At 43.6% G+C, this 27,808-nt stretch overlaps 1 protein-coding gene across 1 annotated transcript in view; it reads right to left on the bottom strand.

The window, feature by feature from the left end:
- LOC132392153 (uncharacterized) overlaps window positions 1–27,808 on the bottom strand; it is a 105,324-nt gene that overhangs the window by 42,726 nt on the left and 34,790 nt on the right. Inside the window, exon 9 of the mRNA XM_059966002.1 lies at window positions 636–686. Coding sequence (XP_059821985.1) covers window positions 636–686 — 51 coding nt within the window. The remainder of the gene's footprint in view (window positions 1–635; window positions 687–27,808) is intronic.

A 27,808-nucleotide genomic window follows, 5' to 3' on the forward strand; every position in this document is an offset into this window, starting at 1 on the left:
TAAGGTGGAGAATTAAACATTTTTCACCCCCTCTGAAATAGATGGCTGGTATCACCAATACACAAATCTTCTCTTCCATTTTGGTCTCTGAATGCCAAAATGTCTCTGCATTTTGGCACTGTAGGCAGCGCAGAATTTGCTTGTCTAACAATGTAGTTTGTATGAGGTACTCAGTGTCCAGAGATATTCATAGCTGATACAGATCTTAACTCCAGCAAGGTTTTTCCAGATCCTAACCCTATGAAAAGCACATTTCAGCATCTGGTTCAATTCTTTGATGCATGTTTTACAACCAGACAGATTTCCGGTCGATTAATTAAAATGACTGAAAAAGCCAGGAAGCACTGAAGGAAGAACTTAGAAAATAGACCAGAACAGTCAGTGTAGATCACAGGTTAGAAAGAACAAAAATTTCAACCAAAATGTAGCAACACATGAGATTCTGCAGATGCTGGGACACACACAAGCTGCTGAAGAAGTTCAGCTGGTCTTGAAGTCCCAATGAAGTCTCGGCCCGAAACAGCGACTCTTCATTCATCTCCATTGAAGCTGCCTGAACTGCTGAGTTCCTCCAGCACATCATGGTGCACTGAAACGTCAGAAAAGGCTGGCAGAGCAGGAAAAAGTTTGCCTACCTCACTGGATTCAGATGGATTAACTTCAAAATCCGAGTCTTCACTTCTTGCCTTTTACCATGGTTTGAAGATCCACACAGGAGGAAGTGATTGTGAGAATGAAAAATAATTTTGCATATTTACATAATTCATGCAACACTTAAATACAACAGTAATTGCGCTTGCAATTTATTTTTCTATTTAATTATTTGGACTTGCTAATTGAATAGCAACAGCCAATCCCTTAAAGTGCTAAAATCCAATCCCTCAACAAAATACCCACACTCCATACCTGCATGGTAAAGCTTGTATGTTTGGTGAATCCCACATAAATTCACCTGAAAAATTATTCCAATTATTCTGGTTCAGACTTTAACCATCCTTCTTTGCAGAAGCCCCTCCCTCCTGTCTTTGGCTGTAAGGAGTTTGTATGTTCTCCCTGTGACCACATGGGTTTCCTCCTGGTGCTCCAGTTTCCTCCCACAGTCCAAAGACATACCGGTTGGTAGGTTAATTGGTCATTGTAAACTGTCCTGTGATTGGGCCAGGGTTAAATCAGGGGACTGCTGGGAGGTGCGGTTCGAAGGGCCGGGAGCGCCTATTCCGCCCGTAGCTCAATGAAATTAAAGACTATTCCAGGATGCGATGCCTCTGCTGACAAATGTTGATCAAAACCCTGATCTGCTGTCTCCTCCAGTCCCACATTTAACAACCGGCCCAAGGACTCAGAGTCTGACACTCAGAACATTTGCTGAACGAACCTACTAGTCAAAGTTTCCCTCAAATCTGCCCACATGGACATACATTTTTATCAGTAACACACACGAAACGCTGGAGGAATTCAGCAGGCCAGGCAGCATCTATGGAAATGAAGGATCTCGGCCTGATCCACCATCTATTCTTTTCCATAGATGCTGCCTGACCTGCTGAGTTCCTCCAGCATTTTCTGTGCATGTGGCTTTAATAATTATTTGTTTTAAAAGAAATGGTTGCTCAACCTGTGAACTTACAGCATATATTCAACCACCCTGCAGCATTGAACCATTTAGTCTGTCATCACAGTTCTATTTTATAGAGGGATACTGCTTTGAAACAGGCCTTGTGGCCCAAAGTCTGTGCCAATCATCACATTTGCAATAATCGTACCAATTCCCGTTTCATTCCCTCCCACATTCTCACTAACCCTCCCCCTTGTCGATTCTACCCCCACCTACACACTGTGGGCAAGGTAACGTAACAATCAGCAAGCAGGAGTGTGAGGAACACCAGATCAGCTCAGCTGGAGAGAATACATCTGGCCACAGGGAAACTCCACAGAGGTCAGGGTTGAACCAAGGTTTCCAGCACCGTCAGACACTGGAACTACCAGCTGCACCACCGCGCCACCTAAATCTAAGTGTTCCTCCTGTCACTACCAAGTCAGGTCACTGAAACCACTCCAAACCTTTCCAAAAACAATCGACTGAAACCATCCCAAACCTTCCCAGAAACAATCGATTTAAACCATCCCAAACCTTCCCAGAAACAATCGACAGAAACCACCCCAAACCTTCCCAGAAACAATCGACAGAAATCATCCCAAACCTTCCCAGAAACAATCCATTGAAACCATCCCAAACCTTCCCAGAAACAATCGACTGAAACCACCCCAAACCTTCCCAGAAACAATCGATTTAAACCACCCCAAACCTTCCCAGAAACAATCGATTTAAACCATCCCAAACCTTCCCGGAAACAATCGATTTCAACCATCCCAAACCTTCCCAGAAACAATCGATTTAAACCATCCCAAACCTTCCCAGAAACAATCGATTTAAATCATCCCAAACCTTCCCAGAAACAATCGACAGAAACCATCCCAAACCTTCCCAGAAACAATTGACAGAAACCACCCCAAACCTTCCCAGAAACAATTGACAGAAACCACCCCAAACCTTCCCAGAAACAATCGACAGAAACCACCCCAAACCTTCCCAGAAACAATCAACAGAAACCATCCCAAACCTTCCCAGAAACAATCGATTTAAACCACCCCAAACCTTCCCAGAAACAATCGACAGAAACCATCCCAAACCTTCTCAGAAACAATTGACAGAAACCACCCCAAACCTTCCCAGAAACAATCGACAGAAACCACCCCAAACCTTCCCAGAAACAATCGACAGAAACCATCCCAAACCTTCCCAGAAACAATCAACAGAAACCATCCCAAACCTTCCCAGAAACAATTGACAGAAACCACCCCAAACCTTCCCAGAAACAATCGACAGAAACCACCCCAAACCTTCCCAGAAAAAATCGACAGAAACCACCCCAAACCTTCCCAGAAACAATCGATTTAAACCACCCCAAACCTTCCCAGAAACAATCGATTGAAACCATCCCAAACCTTCCCAGAAATAATCGATTTAAACCACCCCAAACAATCCCAGAAACAATTGATTTAAATCATCCCAAACCTTCCCGGAAACAATTGACAGGAATCATCCCAAACCTTCCCAGAAACAATCGATTTAAACCACCCCAAACCTTCCCAGAAACAATCGACAGAAACCACCCCAAACCTTCCCAGAAACAATCGATTTAAACCACCCCAAACCTTCCCAGAAACAATCGACAGAAACCACCCCAAACCTTCCCAGAAACAATTGATTTAAACCACCCCAAACCTTCCCGGAAACAATTGACAGAAATCATGCCAAACCTTCCCAGAAACAATCGATTGAAACCACCCCAAACCTTCCCAGAAACAATTGATTTAAACCACCCCAAACCTTCCCAGAAACAATTGACAGAAAACATCCCAAACCTTCCCAGAAACAATCGACAGAAATCATCCCAAACCTTCCCAGAAACAATCGATTTAAACCACCCCAAACCTTCCCAGAAACAATCGACAGAAAACATCCCAAACCTTCCCGGAAACAATCGATTTAAACCACCCCAAACCTTGCCAAAAACAATCAACAGAAACCACCCCAAACCTTCCCAGAAACAATCGATTGAAACCACCCCAAACCTTCCCAGAAACAATCGACAGAAATCATCCCAAACCTTCCCAGAAAAAATCGACAGAAACCATCCCAAACCTTCCCAGAAACAATCGATTAAAACCATCCCAAACCTTCCCAGAAACAATTGACAGAAACCACCCCAAACCTTCACAGAAACAATTGACAGAAATCATCCCAAACCTTCCCAGAAACAATTGACAGAAACCACCCCAAACCATCCCAGAAACAATCGATTTAAACCACCCCAAACCTTCCCAGAAACAATCGACAGAAACCGTCCCAAACCTTCCCAGAAACAATCGATTAAAACCATCCCAAACCTTCCCAGAAACAATCGATTTAAACCATCCCAAACCTTCCCAGAAACAATCGATTTAAACCATCCGAAACCTTCCCGGAAACAATCGACAGAAACCATCCCAAACCTTCCCAGAAACAATCGATTTAAACCATCCCAAACCTTCCCAGAAACAATTGACAGAAACCATCCCAAACCTTCCCGGAAACAATCGACAGAAACCATCCCAAACCTTCCCAGAAACAATCGATTTCAACCATGCCAAACCTTCCCAGAAACAATCGACAGAAATCATCCCAAACCTTCCCAGAAACAATTGACAGAAACCACCCCAAAGCTTCCCGGAAACAATCGACAGAAATCATCCCAAACCTTCCCAGAAACAATCGATTTAAACCACCCCAAACCTTCCCAGAAACAATCGATTTAAACCACCCCAAACCTTCCCAGAAACAATCGATTTAAACCATCCCAAACATTCCCAGAAACAATCGACAGAAACCATCCCAAACCTTCCCAGAAACAATCGATTTAAACCATCCCAAACCTTCCCAGAAACAATCGACAGAAACCATCCCAAACCTTCCCGGAAACAATTGACAGAAACCATCCCAAACCTTCCCAGAAACAATCGATTTAAACCATCCCAAACCTTCCCAGAAACAATCGACAGAAACCATCCCAAACCTTCCCGGAAACAATCGACAGAAACCATCCCAAACCTTCCCAGAAACAATCGATTTAAACCATCCCAAACCTTCCCAGAAACAATCGATTTAAACCATCCCAAACCTTCCCAGAAACAATCGACAGAAACCACCCCAAACCTTCCCAGAAACAATCGACAGAAATCATCCCAAACCTTCCCAGAAACAATCCATTGAAACCATCCCAAACCTTCCCAGAAACAATCGACTGAAACCACCCCAAACCTTCCCAGAAACAATCGATTTAAACCACCCCAAACCTTCCCAGAAACAATCGATTTAAACCATCCCAAACCTTCCCGGAAACAATCGATTTAAACCATCCCAAACCTTCCCAGAAACAATCGACAGAAACCACCACAAACCTTCCCAGAAACAATCGATTTAAACCATCCCAAACCTTCCCGGAAACAATCGATTTAAACCATCCCAAACCTTCCCAGAAACAATCGACAGAAACCACCCCAAACCTTCCCAGAAACAATCGACAGAAACCACCCCAAACCTTCCCAGAAACAATCGATTGAAACCACCCCAAACCTTCCCAGAAACAATCGACAGAAACCATCCCAAACCTTCCCAGAAACAATCGATTTAAACCACCCCAAACCTTCCCAGAAACAATCGATTTAAACCATCCCAAACCTTCCCGGAAACAATCGACAGAAACCATCCCAAACCTTCCCAGAAACAATCGATTTAAACCATTCCAAACCTTCCCAGAAACAATTGACAGAAACCATCCCAAACCTTCCCGGAAACAATCGACAGAAATCATCCCAAACCTTCCCAGAAACAATTGACAGAAACCACCCCAAACCTTCCCGGAAACAATCGACAGAAATCATCCCAAACCTTCCCAGAAACAATCGATTTAAACCACCCCAAACCTTCCCAGAAACAATCGATTTAAACCATCCCAAACATTCCCAGAAACAATCGACAGAAACCATCCCAAACCTTCCCAGAAACAATTGATTTAAACCATCCCAAACCTTCCCAGAAACAATCGACAGAAACCATCCCAAACCTTCCCGGAAACAATCGACAGAAACCATCCCAAACCTTCCCAGAAACAATCGATTTAAACCATCCCAAACCTTCCCAGAAACAATCGACAGAAACCATACCTAACCTTCCCGGAAACAATCGACAGAAACCATCCCAAACCTTCCCAGAAACAATCGATTTAAACCATCCCAAACCTTCCCAGAAACAATCGATTTAAACCATCCCAAACCTTCCCAGAAACAATCGACAGAAACCACCCCAAACCTTCCCAGAAACAATCGACAGAAATCATCCCAAAACTTCCCAGAAACAATCCATTGAAACCATCCCAAACCTTCCCAGAAACAATCGACTGAAACCACCCCAAACCTTCCCAGAAACAATCGACTGAAACCACCCCAAACCTTCCCAGAAACAATCGATTTAAACCACCCCAAACCTTCCCGGAAACAATCGATTTAAACCATCCCAAACCTTCCCGGAAACAATCGATTTAAACCATCGCAAACCTTCCCAGAAACAATCGACAGAAACCACCCCAAACCTTCCCAGAAACAATCGACAGAAATGATCCCAAACCTTCCCAGAAACAATCAACAGAAACCATCCCAAACCTTCCCAGAAACAACTGATTGAAACCATCCCAAACCTTCCCAGAAACAATCGATTTAAACCACCCCAAACCTTCCCAGAAACAATCGACAGAAACCACCCCAAACCTTCCCAGAAACAATCGACAGAAACCACCCCAAACCTTCCCAGAAACAATCGATTGAAACCACCCCAAACCTTCCCAGAAACAATCGACAGAAACCATCCCAAACCTTCCCAGAAACAATCGATTTAAACCACCCCAAACCTTCCCAGAAACAATCGATTTAAACCATCCCAAACCTTCCCGGAAACAATCGACAGAAACCATCCCAAACCTTCCCAGAAACAATCGATTTAAACCATTCCAAACCTTCCCAGAAACAATTGACAGAAACCATCCCAAACCTTCCCGGAAACAATCGACAGAAATCATCCCAAACCTTCCCAGAAACAATTGACAGAAACCACCCCAAACCTTCCCGGAAACAATCGACAGAAATCATCCCAAACCTTCCCAGAAACAATCGATTTAAACCACCCCAAACCTTCCCAGAAACAATCGATTTAAACCATCCCAAACATTCCCAGAAACAATCGACAGAAACCATCCCAAACCTTCCCAGAAACAATTGATTTAAACCATCCCAAACCTTCCCAGAAACAATCGATTTAAACCACCCCAAACCTTCCCAGAAACAATCGATTTAAACCATCCCAAACCTTCCCGGAAACAATCGACAGAAACCATCCCAAACCTTCCCAGAAACAATCGATTTAAACCATTCCAAACCTTCCCAGAAACAATTGACAGAAACCATCCCAAACCTTCCCGGAAACAATCGACAGAAATCATCCCAAACCTTCCCAGAAACAATTGACAGAAACCACCCCAAACCTTCCCGGAAACAATCGACAGAAATCATCCCAAACCTTCCCAGAAACAATCGATTTAAACCACCCCAAACCTTCCCAGAAACAATCGATTTAAACCATCCCAAACATTCCCAGAAACAATCGACAGAAACCATCCCAAACCTTCCCAGACACAATTGACTTAAACCATCCCAAACCTTCCCAGAAACAATCGACAGAAACCATCCCAAACCTTCCCGGAAACAATCGACAGAAACCATCCCAAACCTTCCCAGAAACAATCGATTTAAACCATCCCAAACCTTCCCAGAAACAATCGACAGAAACCATCCCTAACCTTCCCGGAAACAATCGACAGAAACCATCCCAAACCTTCCCAGAAACAATCGATTTAAACCATCCCAAACCTTCCCAGAAACAATCGATTTAAACGATCCCAAACCTTCCCAGAAACAATCGACAGAAACCACCCCAAACCTTCCCAGAAACAATCGACAGAAATCATCCCAAAACTTCCCAGAAACAATCCATTGAAACCATCCCAAACCTTCCCAGAAACAATCGATTTAAACCACCCCAAATCTTCCCAGAAACAATCGATTTAAACCATCCCAAACCTTCCCGGAAACAATCGATTTAAACCATCCCAAACCTTCCCAGAAACAATCGACAGAAACCACCCCAAACCTTCCCAGAAACAATCGACAGAAATGATCCCAAACCTTCCCAGAAACAATCAACAGAAACCATCCCAAACCTTCCCAGAAACAACTGATTGAAACCATCGCAAACCTTCCCAGAAACAATCGATTTAAACCACCCCAAACCTTCCCAGAAACAATCGACAGAAACCACCCCAAACCTTCCCAGAAACAATCGACAGAAACCACCCCAAACCTTCCCAGAAACAATCGATTGAAACCACCCCAAACCTTCCCAGAAACAATCGACAGAAACCATCCCAAACCTTCCCAGAAACAATCGATTTAAACCACCCCAAACCTTCCCAGAAACAATCGATTTAAACCATCCCAAACCTTCCCGGAAACAATCGACAGAAACCATCCCAAACCTTCCCAGAAACAATCGATTTAAACCATTCCAAACCTTCCCAGAAACAATTGACAGAAACCATCCCAAACCTTCCCGGAAACAATCGACAGAAATCATCCCAAACCTTCCCAGAAACAATTGACAGAAACCACCCCAAACCTTCCCGGAAACAATCGACAGAAATCATCCCAAACCTTCCCAGAAACAATCGATTTAAACCACCCCAAACCTTCCCAGAAACAATCGATTTAAACCATCCCAAACATTCCCAGAAACAATCGACAGAAACCATCCCAAACCTTCCCAGAAACAATTGATTTAAACCATCCCAAACCTTCCCAGAAACAATCGACAGAAACCATCCCAAACCTTCCCGGAAACAATCGACAGAAATCATCCCAAACCTTCCCAGAAACAATTGACAGAAACCACCCCAAACCTTCCCGGAAACAATCGACAGAAATCATCCCAAACCTTCCCAGAAACAATCGATTTAAACCACCCCAAACCTTCCCAGAAACAATCGATTTAAACCATCCCAAACATTCCCAGAAACAATCGACAGAAACCATCCCAAACCTTCCCAGAAACAATTGATTTAAACCATCCCAAACCTTCCCAGAAACAATCGATTTAAACCACCCCAAACCTTCCCAGAAACAATCGATTTAAACCATCCCAAACCTTCCCGGAAACAATCGACAGAAACCATCCCAAACCTTCCCAGAAACAATCGATTTAAACCATTCCAAACCTTCCCAGAAACAATTGACAGAAACCATCCCAAACCTTCCCGGAAACAATAGACAGAAATCATCCCAAACCTTCCCAGAAACAATTGACAGAAACCACCCCAAACCTTCCCGGAAACAATCGACAGAAATCATCCCAAACCTTCCCAGAAACAATCGATTTAAACCACCCCAAACCTTCCCAGAAACAATCGATTTAAACCATCCCAAACATTCCCAGAAACAATCGACAGAAACCATCCCAAACCTTCCCAGACACAATTGACTTAAACCATCCCAAACCTTCCCAGAAACAATCGACAGAAACCATCCCAAACCTTCCCGGAAACAATCGACAGAAACCATCCCAAACCTTTCCAGAAACAATCGATTTAAACCATCCCAAACCTTCCCAGAAACAATCGACAGAAACCATCCCTAACCTTCCCGGAAACAATCGACAGAAACCATCCCAAACCTTCCCAGAAACAATCGATTTAAACCATCCCAAACCTTCCCAGAAACAATCGATTTAAACGATCCCAAACCTTCCCAGAAACAATCGACAGAAACCACCCCAAACCTTCCCAGAAACAATCGACAGAAATCATCCCAAAACTTCCCAGAAACAATCCATTGAAACCATCCCAAACCTTCCCAGAAACAATCGATTTAAACCACCCCAAACCTTCCCAGAAACAATCGATTTAAACCATCCCAAACCTTCCCGGAAACAATCGATTTAAACCATCCCAAACCTTCCCGGAAACAATCGACAGAAATCATCCCAAACCTTCCCAGAAACAATTGACAGAAACCACCCCAAACCTTCCCGGAAACAATCGACAGAAATCATCCCAAACCTTCCCAGAAACAATCGATTTAAACCACCCCAAACCTTCCCAGAAACAATCGATTTAAACCATCCCAAACATTCCCAGAAACAATCGACAGAAACCATCCCAAACCTTCCCAGAAACAATTGATTTAAACCATCCCAAACCTTCCCAGAAACAATCGATTTAAACCACCCCAAACCTTCCCAGAAACAATCGATTTAAACCATCCCAAACCTTCCCGGAAACAATCGACAGAAACCATCCCAAACCTTCCCAGAAACAATCGATTTAAACCATTCCAAACCTTCCCAGAAACAATTGACAGAAACCATCCCAAACCTTCCCGGAAACAATCGACAGAAATCATCCCAAACCTTCCCAGAAACAATTGACAGAAACCACCCCAAACCTTCCCGGAAACAATCGACAGAAATCATCCCAAACCTTCCCAGAAACAATCGATTTAAACCACCCCAAACCTTCCCAGAAACAATCGATTTAAACCATCCCAAACCTTCCCGGAAACAATCGACAGAAACCATCCCAAACCTTTCCAGAAACAATCGATTTAAACCATCCCAAACCTTCCCAGAAACAATCGACAGAAACCATCCCTAACCTTCCCGGAAACAATCGACAGAAACCATCCCAAACCTTCCCAGAAACAATCGATTTAAACCATCCCAAACCTTCCCAGAAACAATCGATTTAAACGATCCCAAACCTTCCCAGAAACAATCGACAGAAACCACCCCAAACCTTCCCAGAAACAATCGACAGAAATCATCCCAAAACTTCCCAGAAACAATCCATTGAAACCATCCCAAACCTTCCCAGAAACAATCGATTTAAACCACCCCAAACCTTCCCAGAAACAATCGATTTAAACCATCCCAAACCTTCCCGGAAACAATCGATTTAAACCATCCCAAACCTTCCCGGAAACAATCGACAGAAATCATCCCAAACCTTCCCAGAAACAATTGACAGAAACCACCCCAAACCTTCCCGGAAACAATCGACAGAAATCATCCCAAACCTTCCCAGAAACAATCGATTTAAACCACCCCAAACCTTCCCAGAAACAATCGATTTAAACCATCCCAAACATTCCCAGAAACAATCGACAGAAACCATCCCAAACCTTCCCAGAAACAATTGATTTAAACCATCCCAAACCTTCCCAGAAACAATCGATTTAAACCACCCCAAACCTTCCCAGAAACAATCGATTTAAACCATCCCAAACCTTCCCGGAAACAATCGACAGAAACCATCCCAAACCTTCCCAGAAACAATCGATTTAAACCATTCCAAACCTTCCCAGAAACAATTGACAGAAACCATCCCAAACCTTCCCGGAAACAATCGACAGAAATCATCCCAAACCTTCCCAGAAACAATTGACAGAAACCACCCCAAACCTTCCCGGAAACAATCGACAGAAATCATCCCAAACCTTCCCAGAAACAATCGATTTAAACCACCCCAAACCTTCCCAGAAACAATCGATTTAAACCATCCCAAACATTCCCAGAAACAATCGACAGAAACCATCCCAAACCTTCCCAGACACAATTGACTTAAACCATCCCAAACCTTCCCAGAAACAATCGACAGAAACCATCCCAAACCTTCCCGGAAACAATCGACAGAAACCATCCCAAACCTTCCCAGAAACAATCGATTTAAACCATCCCAAACCTTCCCAGAAACAATCGACAGAAACCATCCCTAACCTTCCCGGAAACAATCGACAGAAACCATCCCAAACCTTCCCAGAAACAATCGATTTAAACCATCCCAAACCTTCCCAGAAACAATCGATTTAAACGATCCCAAACCTTCCCAGAAACAATCGACAGAAACCACCCCAAACCTTCCCAGAAACAATCGACAGAAATCATCCCAAAACTTCCCAGAAACAATCCATTGAAACCATCCCAAACCTTCCCAGAAACAATCGATTTAAACCACCCCAAACCTTCCCAGAAACAATCGATTTAAACCATCCCAAACCTTCCCGGAAACAATCGATTTAAACCATCCCAAACCTTCCCAGAAACAATCGACAGAAACCACCCCAAACCTTCCCAGAAACAATCGACAGAAATGATCCCAAACCTTCCCAGAAACAATCAACAGAAACCATCCCAAACCTTCCCAGAAACAACTGATTGAAACCATCGCAAACCTTCCCAGAAACAATCGATTTAAACCACCCCAAACCTTCCCAGAAACAATCGACAGAAACCACCCCAAACCTTCCCAGAAACAATCGACAGAAACCACCCCAAACCTTCCCAGAAACAATCGATTGAAACCACCCCAAACCTTCCCAGAAACAATCGACAGAAACCATCCCAAACCTTCCCAGAAACAATCGATTTAAACCACCCCAAACCTTCCCAGAAACAATCGATTTAAACCATCCCAAACCTTCCCGGAAACAATCGACAGAAACCATCCCAAACCTTCCCAGAAACAATCGATTTAAACCATTCCAAACCTTCCCAGAAACAATTGACAGAAACCATCCCAAACCTTCCCGGAAACAATCGACAGAAATCATCCCAAACCTTCCCAGAAACAATTGACAGAAACCACCCCAAACCTTCCCGGAAACAATCGACAGAAATCATCCCAAACCTTCCCAGAAACAATCGATTTAAACCACCCCAAACCTTCCCAGAAACAATCGATTTAAACCATCCCAAACATTCCCAGAAACAATCGACAGAAACCATCCCAAACCTTCCCAGAAACAATTGATTTAAACCATCCCAAACCTTCCCAGAAACAATCGACAGAAACCATCCCAAACCTTCCCGGAAACAATCGACAGAAATCATCCCAAACCTTCCCAGAAACAATTGACAGAAACCACCCCAAACCTTCCCGGAAACAATCGACAGAAATCATCCCAAACCTTCCCAGAAACAATCGATTTAAACCACCCCAAACCTTCCCAGAAACAATCGATTTAAACCATCCCAAACATTCCCAGAAACAATCGACAGAAACCATCCCAAACCTTCCCAGAAACAATTGATTTAAACCATCCCAAACCTTCCCAGAAACAATCGATTTAAACCACCCCAAACCTTCCCAGAAACAATCGATTTAAACCATCCCAAACCTTCCCGGAAACAATCGACAGAAACCATCCCAAACCTTCCCAGAAACAATCGATTTAAACCATTCCAAACCTTCCCAGAAACAATTGACAGAAACCATCCCAAACCTTCCCGGAAACAATCGACAGAAATCATCCCAAACCTTCCCAGAAACAATTGACAGAAACCACCCCAAACCTTCCCGGAAACAATCGACAGAAATCATCCCAAACCTTCCCAGAAACAATCGATTTAAACCACCCCAAACCTTCCCAGAAACAATCGATTTAAACCATCCCAAACATTCCCAGAAACAATCGACAGAAACCATCCCAAACCTTCCCAGACACAATTGACTTAAACCATCCCAAACCTTCCCAGAAACAATCGACAGAAACCATCCCAAACCTTCCCGGAAACAATCGACAGAAACCATCCCAAACCTTCCCAGAAACAATCGATTTAAACCATCCCAAACCTTCCCAGAAACAATCGACAGAAACCATCCCTAACCTTCCCGGAAACAATCGACAGAAACCATCCCAAACCTTCCCAGAAACAATCGATTTAAACCATCCCAAACCTTCCCAGAAACAATCGATTTAAACGATCCCAAACCTTCCCAGAAACAATCGACAGAAACCACCCCAAACCTTCCCAGAAACAATCGACAGAAATCATCCCAAAACTTCCCAGAAACAATCCATTGAAACCATCCCAAACCTTCCCAGAAACAATCGATTTAAACCACCCCAAACCTTCCCAGAAACAATCGATTTAAACCATCCCAAACCTTCCCGGAAACAATCGATTTAAACCATCCCAAACCTTCCCAGAAACAATCGACAGAAACCACCCCAAACCTTCCCAGAAACAATCGACAGAAATGATCCCAAACCTTCCCAGAAACAATCAACAGAAACCATCCCAAACCTTCCCAGAAACAACTGATTGAAACCATCGCAAACCTTCCCAGAAACAATCGATTTAAACCACCCCAAACCTTCCCAGAAACAATCGACAGAAACCACCCCAAACCTTCCCAGAAACAATCGACAGAAACCACCCCAAACCTTCCCAGAAACAATCGATTGAAACCACCCCAAACCTTCCCAGAAACAATCGACAGAAACCATCCCAAACCTTCCCAGAAACAATCGATTTAAACCACCCCAAACCTTCCCAGAAACAATCGATTTAAACCATCCCAAACCTTCCCGGAAACAATCGACAGAAACCATCCCAAACCTTCCCAGAAACAATCGATTTAAACCATTCCAAACCTTCCCAGAAACAATTGACAGAAACCATCCCAAACCTTCCCGGAAACAATCGACAGAAATCATCCCAAACCTTCCCAGAAACAATTGACAGAAACCACCCCAAACCTTCCCGGAAACAATCGACAGAAATCATCCCAAACCTTCCCAGAAACAATCGATTTAAACCACCCCAAACCTTCCCAGAAACAATCGATTTAAACCATCCCAAACATTCCCAGAAACAATCGACAGAAACCATCCCAAACCTTCCCAGAAACAATTGATTTAAACCATCCCAAACCTTCCCAGAAACAATCGACAGAAACCATCCCAAACCTTCCCGGAAACAATCGACAGAAACCATCCCAAACCTTCCCAGAAACAATCGATTTAAACCATCCCAAACCTTCCCAGAAACAATCGACAGAAACCATCCCTAACCTTCCCGGAAACAATCGACAGAAACCATCCCAAACCTTCCCAGAAACAATCGATTTAAACCATCCCAAACCTTCCCAGAAACAATCGATTTAAACCATCCCAAACCTTCCCAGAAACAATCGACAGAAACCACCCCAAACCTTCCCGGAAACAATCGACAGAAACCACCCCAAACCTTCCCAGAAACAATCGACAGAAATCATCCCAAAACTTCCCAGAAACAATCCATTGAAACCATCCCAAACCTTCCCAGAAACAATCGACTGAAACCACCCCAAACCTTCCCAGAAACAATCGATTTAAACCACCCCAAACCTTCCCAGAAACAATCGATTTAAACCATCCCAAACCTTCCCAGAAACAATCGACTGAAACCATCCCAAACCTTCCCAGAAACAATCGACAGAAATCATCCCAAACCTTCCCAAAAACAATTGACAGAAACCACCCCAAACCTTCCCGGAAACAATCGACAGAAATCATCCCAAACCTTCCCAGAAACAATCGATTTAAACCACCCCAAACCTTCCCAGAAACAATCGATTTAAACCATCCCAAACATTCCCAGAAACAATCGACAGAAACCATCCCAAACCTTCCCAGAAACAATTGACTTAAACCATCCCAAACCTTCCCAGAAACAATCGACAGAAACCATCCCAAACCTTCCCGGAAACAATCGACAGAAACCATCCCAAACCTTCCCAGAAACAATCGACAGAAACCATCCCTAACCTTCCCGGAAACAATCGACAGAAACCATCCCAAACCTTCCCAGAAACAATCGATTTAAACCATCACAAACCTTCCCAGAAACAATCGATTTAAACCATCCCAAACCTTCCCAGAAACAATCGACAGAAACCACCCCAAACCTTCCCAGAAACAATCGACAGAAATCATCCCAAAACTTCCCAGAAACAATCCATTGAAACCATCCCAAACCTTCCCAGAAACAATCGACTGAAACCACCCCAAACCTTCCCAGAAACAATCGATTTAAACCACCCCAAACCTTCCCAGAAACAATCGATTTAAACCATCCCAAACCTTCCCAGAAACAATCGACTGAAACCATCCCAAACCTTCCCAGAAACAATCGACAGAAATCATCCCAAACCTTCCCAAAAACAATCGATTGAAACCACCCCAAACCTTCCCAGAAACAATCGACAGAAACCATCCCAAACCTTCCCAGAAACAATCGATTTAAACCACCCCAAACCTTCCCAGAAACAATCGATTTAAACCATCCCAAACCTTCCCGGAAACAATCGACAGAAATCATCCCAAACCTTCCCAGAAACAATCGACTGAAACCATCCCAAACCTTCCCAGAAACAATCGACAGAAATCATCCCAAACCTTCCCAAAAACAATCGATTTAAACCATCCCAAACCTTCCCAGAAACAATCGACAGAAACCACCCCAAACCTTCCCAGAAACAATCGACAGAAATGATCCCAAACCTTCCCAGAAACAATCAACAGAAACCATCCCAAACCTTCCCAGAAACAACTGATTGAAACCATCGCAAACCTTCCCAGAAACAATCGATTTAAACCACCCCAAACCTTCCCAGAAACAATCGACAGAAACCACCCCAAACCTTCCCAGAAACAATCGACAGAAACCACCCCAAACCTTCCCAGAAACAATCGATTGAAACCACCCCAAACCTTCCCAGAAACAATCGACAGAAACCATCCCAAACCTTCCCAGAAACAATCGATTTAAACCACCCCAAACCTTCCCAGAAACAATCGATTTAAACCATCCCAAACCTTCCCAGAAACAATCGACAGAAACCACCCCAAACCTTCCCAGAAACAATCGACAGAAATCATCCCAAAACTTCCCAGAAACAATCCATTGAAACCATCCCAAACCTTCCCAGAAACAATCGATTTAAACCACCCCAAACCTTCCCAGAAACAATCGATTTAAACCATCCCAAACCTTCCCGGAAACAATCGATTTAAACCATCCCAAACCTTCCCGGAAACAATCGACAGAAATCATCCCAAACCTTCCCAGAAACAATTGACAGAAACCACCCCAAACCTTCCCGGAAACAATCGACAGAAATCATCCCAAACCTTCCCAGAAACAATCGATTTAAACCACCCCAAACCTTCCCAGAAACAATCGATTTAAACCATCCCAAACATTCCCAGAAACAATCGACAGAAACCATCCCAAACCTTCCCAGAAACAATTGATTTAAACCATCCCAAACCTTCCCAGAAACAATCGATTTAAACCACCCCAAACCTTCCCAGAAACAATCGATTTAAACCATCCCAAACCTTCCCGGAAACAATCGACAGAAACCATCCCAAACCTTCCCGGAAACAATCGATTTAAACCATTCCAAACCTTCCCAGAAACAATTGACAGAAACCATCCCAAACCTTCCCGGAAACAATCGACAGAAATCATCCCAAACCTTCCCAGAAACAATTGACAGAAACCACCACAAACCTTCCCAGAAACAATTGACAGAAACCACCACAAACCTTCCCGGAAACAATCGATTTAAACCACCCCAAACCTTCCCAGAAACAATCGATTTAAACCATCCCAAACATTCCCAGAAACAATCGACAGAAACCATCCCAAACCTTCCCAGACACAATTGACTTAAACCATCCCAAACCTTCCCAGAAACAATCGACAGAAACCATCCCAAACCTTCCCGGAAACAATCGACAGAAACCATCCCAAACCTTCCCAGAAACAATCGATTTAAACCATCCCAAACCTTCCCAGAAACAATCGACAGAAACCATCCCTAACCTTCCCGGAAACAATCGACAGAAACCATCCCAAACCTTCCCAGAAACAATCGATTTAAACCATCCCAAACCTTCCCAGAAACAATCGATTTAAACGATCCCAAACCTTCCCAGAAACAATCGACAGAAACCACCCCAAACCTTCCCAGAAACAATCGACAGAAATCATCCCAAAACTTCCCAGAAACAATCCATTGAAACCATCCCAAACCTTCCCAGAAACAATCGATTTAAACCACCCCAAACCTTCCCAGAAACAATCGATTTAAACCATCCCAAACCTTCCCGGAAACAATCGATTTAAACCATCCCAAACCTTCCCAGAAACAATCGACAGAAACCACCCCAAACCTTCCCAGAAACAATCGACAGAAATGATCCCAAACCTTCCCAGAAACAATCAACAGAAACCATCCCAAACCTTCCCAGAAACAACTGATTGAAACCATCGCAAACCTTCCCAGAAACAATCGATTTAAACCACCCCAAACCTTCCCAGAAACAATCGACAGAAACCACCCCAAACCTTCCCAGAAACAATCGACAGAAACCACCCCAAACCTTCCCAGAAACAATCGATTGAAACCACCCCAAACCTTCCCAGAAACAATCGACAGAAACCATCCCAAACCTTCCCAGAAACAATCAATTTAAACCACCCCAAACCTTCCCAGAAACAATCGATTTAAACCATCCCAAACCTTCCCGGAAACAATCGACAGAAACCATCCCAAACCTTCCCAGAAACAATCGATTTAAACCATTCCAAACCTTCCCAGAAACAATTGACAGAAACCATCCCAAACCTTCCCGGAAACAATCGACAGAAATCATCCCAAACCTTCCCAGAAACAATTGACAGAAACCACCCCAAACCTTCCCGGAAACAATCGACAGAAATCATCCCAAACCTTCCCAGAAACAATCGATTTAAACCACCCCAAACCTTCCCAGAAACAATCGATTTAAACCATCCCAAACATTCCCAGAAACAATCGACAGAAACCATCCCAAACCTTCCCAGAAACAATTGATTTAAACCATCCCAAACCTTCCCAGAAACAATCGACAGAAACCATCCCAAACCTTCCCGGAAACAATCGACAGAAATCATCCCAAACCTTCCCAGAAACAATTGACAGAAACCACCCCAAACCTTCCCGGAAACAATCGACAGAAATCATCCCAAACCTTCCCAGAAACAATCGATTTAAACCACCCCAAACCTTCCCAGAAACAATCGATTTAAACCATCCCAAACATTCCCAGAAACAATCGACAGAAACCATCCCAAACCTTCCCAGAAACAATTGATTTAAACCATCCCAAACCTTCCCAGAAACAATCGATTTAAACCACCCCAAACCTTCCCAGAAACAATCGATTTAAACCATCCCAAACCTTCCCGGAAACAATCGACAGAAACCATCCCAAACCTTCCCAGAAACAATCGATTTAAACCATTCCAAACCTTCCCAGAAACAATTGACAGAAACCATCCCAAACCTTCCCGGAAACAATCGACAGAAATCATCCCAAACCTTCCCAGAAACAATTGACAGAAACCACCCCAAACCTTCCCGGAAACAATCGACAGAAATCATCCCAAACCTTCCCAGAAACAATCGATTTAAACCACCCCAAACCTTCCCAGAAACAATCGATTTAAACCATCCCAAACATTCCCAGAAACAATCGACAGAAACCATCCCAAACCTTCCCAGACACAATTGACTTAAACCATCCCAAACCTTCCCAGAAACAATCGACAGAAACCATCCCAAACCTTCCCGGAAACAATCGACAGAAACCATCCCAAACCTTCCCAGAAACAATCGATTTAAACCATCCCAAACCTTCCCAGAAACAATCGACAGAAACCATCCCTAACCTTCCCGGAAACAATCGACAGAAACCATCCCAAACCTTCCCAGAAACAATCGATTTAAACGATCCCAAACCTTCCCAGAAACAATCGACAGAAACCACCCCAAACCTTCCCAGAAACAATCGACAGAAATCATCCCAAAACTTCCCAGAAACAATCCATTGAAACCATCCCAAACCTTCCCAGAAACAATCGATTTAAACCACCCCAAACCTTCCCAGAAACAATCGATTTAAACCATCCCAAACCTTCCCGGAAACAATCGATTTAAACCATCCCAAACCTTCCCAGAAACAATCGACAGAAACCACCCCAAACCTTCCCAGAAACAATCGACAGAAATGATCCCAAACCTTCCCAGAAACAATCAACAGAAACCATCCCAAACCTTCCCAGAAACAACTGATTGAAACCATCGCAAACCTTCCCAGAAACAATCGATTTAAACCACCCCAAACCTTCCCAGAAACAATCGACAGAAACCACCCCAAACCTTCCCAGAAACAATCGACAGAAACCACCCCAAACCTTCCCAGAAACAATCGATTGAAACCACCCCAAACCTTCCCAGAAACAATCGACAGAAACCATCCCAAACCTTCCCAGAAACAATCGATTTAAACCACCCCAAACCTTCCCAGAAACAATCGATTTAAACCATCCCAAACCTTCCCGGAAACAATCGACAGAAACCATCCCAAACCTTCCCAGAAACAATCGATTTAAACCATTCCAAACCTTCCCAGAAACAATTGACAGAAACCATCCCAAACCTTCCCGGAAACAATCGACAGAAATCATCCCAAACCTTCCCAGAAACAATTGACAGAAACCACCCCAAACCTTCCCGGAAACAATCGACAGAAATCATCCCAAACCTTCCCAGAAACAATCGATTTAAACCACCCCAAACCTTCCCAGAAACAATCGATTTAAACCATCCCAAACATTCCCAGAAACAATCGACAGAAACCATCCCAAACCTTCCCAGAAACAATTGATTTAAACCATCCCAAACCTTCCCAGAAACAATCGACAGAAACCATCCCAAACCTTCCCGGAAACAATCGACAGAAACCATCCCAAACCTTCCCAGAAACAATCGATTTAAACCATCCCAAACCTTCCCAGAAACAATCGACAGAAACCATCCCTAACCTTCCCGGAAACAATCGACAGAAACCATCCCAAACCTTCCCAGAAACAATCGATTTAAACCATCCCAAACCTTCCCAGAAACAATCGATTTAAACCATCCCAAACCTTCCCAGAAACAATCGACAGAAACCACCACAAACCTTCCCGGAAACAATCGACAGAAACCACCCCAAACCTTCCCAGAAACAATCGACAGAAATCATCCCAAAACTTCCCAGAAACAATCCATTGAAACCATCCCAAACCTTCACAGAAACAATCGACTGAAACCACCCCAAACCTTCCCAGAAACAATCGATTTAAACCACCCCAAACCTTCCCAGAAACAATCGATTTAAACCATCCCAAACCTTCCCAGAAACAATCGACTGAAACCATCCCAAACCTTCCCAGAAACAATCGACAGAAATCATCCCAAACCTTCCCAAAAACAATTGACAGAAACCACCCCAAACCTTCCCGGAAACAATCGACAGAAATCATCCCAAACCTTCCCAGAAACAATCGATTTAAACCACCCCAAACCTTCCCAGAAACAATCGATTTAAACCATCCCAAACATTCCCAGAAACAATCGACAGAAACCATCCCAAACCTTCCCAGAAACAATTGACTTAAACCATCCCAAACCTTCCCAGAAACAATCGACAGAAACCATCCCAAACCTTCCCGGAAACAATCGACAGAAACCATCCCAAACCTTCCCAGAAACAATCGACAGAAACCATCCCTAACCTTCCCGGAAACAATCGACAGAAACCATCCCAAACCTTCCCAGAAACAATCGATTTAAACCATCACAAACCTTCCCAGAAACAATCGATTTAAACCATCCCAAACCTTCCCAGAAACAATCGACAGAAACCACCCCAAACCTTCCCAGAAACAATCGACAGAAATCATCCCAAAACTTCCCAGAAACAATCCATTGAAACCATCCCAAACCTTCCCAGAAACAATCGACTGAAACCACCCCAAACCTTCCCAGAAACAATCGATTTAAACCACCCCAAACCTTCCCAGAAACAATCGATTTAAACCATCCCAAACCTTCCCAGAAACAATCGACTGAAACCATCCCAAACCTTCCCAGAAACAATCGACAGAAATCATCCCAAACCTTCCCAAAAACAATCGATTGAAACCACCCCAAACCTTCCCAGAAACAATCGACAGAAACCATCCCAAACCTTCCCAGAAACAATCGATTTAAACCACCCCAAACCTTCCCAGAAACAATCGATTTAAACCATCCCAAACCTTCCCGGAAACAATCGACAGAAATCATCCCAAACCTTCCCAGAAACAATCGACTGAAACCATCCCAAACCTTCCCAGAAACAATCGACAGAAATCATCCCAAACCTTCCCAAAAACAATCGATTTAAACCATCCCAAACCTTCCCAGAAACAATCGACAGAAACCACCCCAAACCTTCCCAGAAACAATCGACAGAAATGATCCCAAACCTTCCCAGAAACAATCAACAGAAACCATCCCAAACCTTCCCAGAAACAACTGATTGAAACCATCGCAAACCTTCCCAGAAACAATCGATTTAAACCACCCCAAACCTTCCCAGAAACAATCGACAGAAACCACCCCAAACCTTCCCAGAAACAATCGACAGAAACCACCCCAAACCTTCCCAGAAACAATCGATTGAAACCACCCCAAACCTTCCCAGAAACAATCGACAGAAACCATCCCAAACCTTCCCAGAAACAATCGATTTAAACCACCCCAAACCTTCCCAGAAACAATCGATTTAAACCATCCCAAACCTTCCCGGAAACAATCGACAGAAACCATCCCAAACCTTCCCAGAAACAATCGATTTAAACCATTCCAAACCTTCCCAGAAACAATTGACAGAAACCATCCCAAACCTTCCCGGAAACAATCGACAGAAATCATCCCAAACCTTCCCAGAAACAATTGACAGAAACCACCCCAAACCTTCCCGGAAACAATCGACAGAAATCATCCCAAACCTTCCCAGAAACAATCGATTTAAACCACCCCAAACCTTCCCAGAAACAATCGATTTAAACCATCCCAAACATTCCCAGAAACAATCGACAGAAACCATCCCAAACCTTCCCAGAAACAATTGATTTAAACCATCCCAAACCTTCCCAGAAACAATCGACAGAAACCACCCCAAACCTTCCCGGAAACAATCGACAGAAATCATCCCAAACCTTCCCAGAAACAATCGATTTAAACCACCCCAAACCTTCCCAGAAACAATCGATTTAAACCATCCCAAACATTCCCAGAAACAATCGACAGAAACCATCCCAAACCTTCCCAGAAACAATTGATTTAAACCATCCCAAACCTTCCCAGAAACAATCGATTTAAACCACCCCAAACCTTCCCAGAAACAATCGATTTAAACCATCCCAAACCTTCCCGGAAACAATCGACAGAAACCATCCCAAACCTTCCCAGAAACAATCGATTTAAACCATTCCAAACCTTCCCAGAAACAATTGACAGAAACCATCCCAAACCTTCCCGGAAACAATCGACAGAAATCATCCCAAACGTTCCCAGAAACAATTGACAGAAACCACCCCAAACCTTCCCGGAAACAATCGACAGAAATCATCCCAAACCTTCCCAGAAACAATCGATTTAAACCACCCCAAACCTTCCCAGAAACAATCGATTTAAACCATCCCAAACATTCCCAGAAACAATCGACAGAAACCATCCCAAACCTTCCCAGAAACAATTGACTTAAACCATCCCAAACCTTCCCAGAAACAATCGACAGAAACCATCCCAAACCTTCCCGGAAACAATCGACAGAAACCATCCCAAACCTTCCCAGAAACAATCGATTTAAACCATCCCAAACCTTCCAAGAAACAATCGACAGAAACCATCCCTAACCTTCCCGGAAACAATCGACAGAAACCATCCCAAACCTTCCCAGAAACAATCGATTTAAACCATCCCAAACCTTCCCAGAAACAATCGATTTAAACGATCCCAAACCTTCCCAGAAACAATCGACAGAAACCACCCCAAACCTTCCCAGAAACAATCGACAGAAATCATCCCAAAACTTCCCAGAAACAATCCATTGAAACCATCCCAAACCTTCCCAGAAACAATCGACTGAAACCACCCCAAACCTTCCCAGAAACAATCGATTTAAACCACCCCAAACCTTCCCAGAAACAATCGATTTAAACCATCCCAAACCTTCCCGGAAACAATCGATTTAAACCATCCCAAACCTTCCCAGAAACAATCGACAGAAACCACCCCAAACCTTCCCAGAAACAATCGACAGAAATGATCCCAAACCTTCCCAGAAACAATCAACAGAAACCATCCCAAACCTTCCCAGAAACAACTGATTGAAACCATCGCAAACCTTCCCAGAAACAATCGATTTAAACCACCCCAAACCTTCCCAGAAACAATCGACAGAAACCACCCCAAACCTTCCCAGAAACAATCGACAGAAACCACCCCAAACCTTCCCAGAAACAATCGATTGAAACCACCCCAAACCTTCCCAGAAACAATCGACAGAAACCATCCCAAACCTTCCCAGAAACAATCGATTTAAACCACCCCAAACCTTCCCAGAAACAATCGATTTAAACCATCCCAAACCTTCCCGGAAACAATCGACAGAAACCATCCCAAACCTTCCCAGAAACAATCGATTTAAACCATTCCAAACCTTCCCAGAAACAATTGACAGAAACCATCCCAAACCTTCCCGGAAACAATCGACAGAAATCAACCCAAACCTTCCCAGAAACAATTGACAGAAACCACCCCAAACCTTCCCGGAAACAATCGACAGAAATCATCCCAAACCTTCCCAGAAACAATCGATTTAAACCACCCCAAACCTTCCCAGAAACAATCGATTTAAACCATCCCAAACATTCCCAGAAACAATTGACAGAAACCATCCCAAACCTTCCCAGAAACAATTGATTTAAACCATCCCAAACCTTCCTAGAAACAATCGACAGAAACCATCCCAAACCTTCCCGGAAACAATCGACAGAAACCATCCCAAACCTTCCCGGAAACAATCGACAGAAACCATCCCAAACCGTCCCAGAAACAATCGATTTAAACCATCCCAAACCTTCCCAGAAACAATCGACAGAAACCATCCCTAACCTTCCCGGAAACAATCGACAGAAACCATCCCAAACCTTCCCAGAAACAATCGATTTAAACCATCCCAAACCTTCCCAGAAACAATCGATTTAAACCATCCCAAACCTTCCCAGAAACAATCGACAGAAACGACCCCAAACCTTCCCAGAAACAATCGACAGAAATCATCCCAAAACTTCCCAGAAACAATCCATTGAAACCATCCCAAACCTTCCCAGAAACAATCGACTGAAACCACCCCAAACCTTCCCAGAAACAATCGATTTAAACCACCCCAAACCTTCCCAGAAACAATCGATTTAAACCATCCCAAACCTTCCCGGAAACAATCGATTTAAACCATCCCAAACCTTCCCAGAAACAATCGACAGAAACCACCCCAAACCTTCCCAGAAACAATCGACAGAAATGATCCCAAACCTTCCCAGAAACAATCAACAGAAACCATCCCAAACCTTCCCAGAAACAACTGATTGAAACCATCCCAAACCTTCCCAGAAACAATCGATTTAAACCACCCCAAACCTTCCCAGAAACAATCGACAGAAACCACCCCAAACCTTCCCAGAAACAATTGATTTAAACCACCCCAAACCTTCCCGGAAAAAATTGACAGAAATCATGCCAAACCTTCCCAGAAACAATCGATTTAAACCACCCCAAACCTTCCCAGAAACAATCGACAGAAACCACCCCAAACATTCCCGGAAACAATCGATTTAAACCATCCCACACCTTCCCAGAAACAATCGACAGAAATCATCCCAAACCTTCCCAAAAACAATCAACAGAAACCACCCCAAACCTTCCCAGAAACAATCGATTTAAACCACCCCAAACCTTCCCAAAAACAATCAACAGAAACCACCCCAAACCTTCACAAAAACAATCAACAGAAACCACCCCAAACCTTCCCAGAAACAATCAACAGAAACCACCCCAAACCTTCCCAAAAACAATCAACAGAAACCACCCCAAACCTTCCCAAAAACAATCAACAGAAACCACCCCAAACCTTCCCAGAAACAATCGATTTAAACCACCCCAAACCTTCCCAAAAACAATCAACAGAAACCACCTCAAATCTTCCCAAAAACAATCAACAGAAACCACCCCAAACCTTCCCAGAAACAATCGATTGAAACCACCCCAAACCTTCCCAGAAACAATCGACAGAAATCATCCCAAACCTTCCCAGAAACAATCGATTTAAACCATCCCAAACCTTCCCAGAAACAATCGACAGAAACCATCCCAAACCTTCCCAGAAACAATCGATTTAAACCATTCCAAACCTTCCCAGAAACAATTGACAGAAACCATCCCAAACCTTCCCGGAAACAATCGACAGAAATCATCCCAAACCTTCCCAGAAACAATTGACAGAAACCACCCCAAACCTTCCCGGAAACAATCGACAGAAATCATCCCAAACCTTCCCAGAAACAATCGATTTAAACCACCCCAAACCTTCCCAGAAACAATCGATTTAAACCATCCCAAACATTCCCAGAAACAATCGACAGAAACCATCCCAAACCTTCCCAGAAACAATTGACTTAAACCATCCCAAACCTTCCCAGAAACAATCGACAGAAACCATCCCAAACCTTCCCGGAAACAATCGACAGAAACCATCCCAAACCTTCCCAGAAACAATCGATTTAAACCATCCCAAACCTTCCCAGAAACAATCGACAGAAACCATCCCTAACCTTCCCGGAAACAATCGACAGAAACCATCCCAAACCTTCCCAGAAACAATCGACAGAAACCACCCCAAACCTTCCCAGAAACAATCGACAGAAATGATCCCAAACCTTCCCAGAAACAATCAACAGAAACCATCCCAAACCTTCCCAGAAACAACTGATTGAAACCATCGCAAACCTTCCCAGAAACAATCGATTTAAACCACCCCAAACCTTCCCAGAAACAATCGACAGAAACCACCCCAAACCTTCCCAGAAACAATCGACAGAAACCACCCCAAACCTTCCCAGAAACAATCGATTGAAACCACCCCAAACCTTCCCAGAAACAATCGACAGAAACCATCCCAAACCTTCCCAGAAACAATCGATTTAAACCACCCCAAACCTTCCCAGAAACAATCGATTTAAACCATCCCAAACCTTCCCGGAAACAATCGACAGAAACCATCCCAAACCTTCCCAGAAACAATCGATTTAAACCATTCCAAACCTTCCCAGAAACAATTGACAGAAACCATCCCAAACCTTCCCGGAAACAATCGACAGAAATCAACCCAAACCTTCCCAGAAACAATTGACAGAAACCACCCCAAACCTTCCCGGAAACAATCGACAGAAATCATCCCAAACCTTCCCAGAAACAATCGATTTAAACCACCCCAAACCTTCCCAGAAACAATCGATTTAAACCATCCCAAACATTCCCAGAAACAATTGACAGAAACCATCCCAAACCTTCCCAGAAACAATTGATTTAAACCATCCCAAACCTTCCTAGAAACAATCGACAGAAACCATCCCAAACCTTCCCGGAAACAATCGACAGAAACCATCCCAAACCGTCCCAGAAACAATCGATTTAAACCATCCCAAACCTTCCCAGAAACAATCGACAGAAACCATCCCTAACCTTCCCGGAAACAATCGACAGAAACCATCCCAAACCTTCCCAGAAACAATCGATTTAAACCATCCCAAACCTTCCCAGAAACAATCGATTTAAACCATCCCAAACCTTCCCAGAAACAATCGACAGAAACGACCCCAAACCTTCCCAGAAACAAATCGACAGAAATCATCCCAAAACTTCCCAGAAACAATCCATTGAAACCATCCCAAACCTTCCCAGAAACAATCGACTGAAACCACCCCAAACCTTCCCAGAAACAATCGATTTAAACCACCCCAAACCTTCCCAGAAACAATCGATTTAAACCATCCCAAACCTTCCCGGAAACAATCGATTTAAACCATCCCAAACCTTCCCAGAAACAATCGACAGAAACCACCCCAAACCTTCCCAGAAACAATCGACAGAAATGATCCCAAACCTTCCCAGAAACAATCAACAGAAACCATCCCAAACCTTCCCAGAAACAACTGATTGAAACCATCCCAAACCTTCCCAGAAACAATCGATTTAAACCACCCCAAACCTTCCCAGAAACAATCGACAGAAACCACCCCAAACCTTCCCAGAAACAATTGATTTAAACCACCCCAAACCTTCCCGGAAAAAATTGACAGAAA

Source organism: Hypanus sabinus, chromosome 4 (genome assembly GCF_030144855.1).
Source record: "Hypanus sabinus isolate sHypSab1 chromosome 4, sHypSab1.hap1, whole genome shotgun sequence".
Lineage (NCBI taxonomy): Eukaryota > Metazoa > Chordata > Chondrichthyes > Myliobatiformes > Dasyatidae > Hypanus > Hypanus sabinus.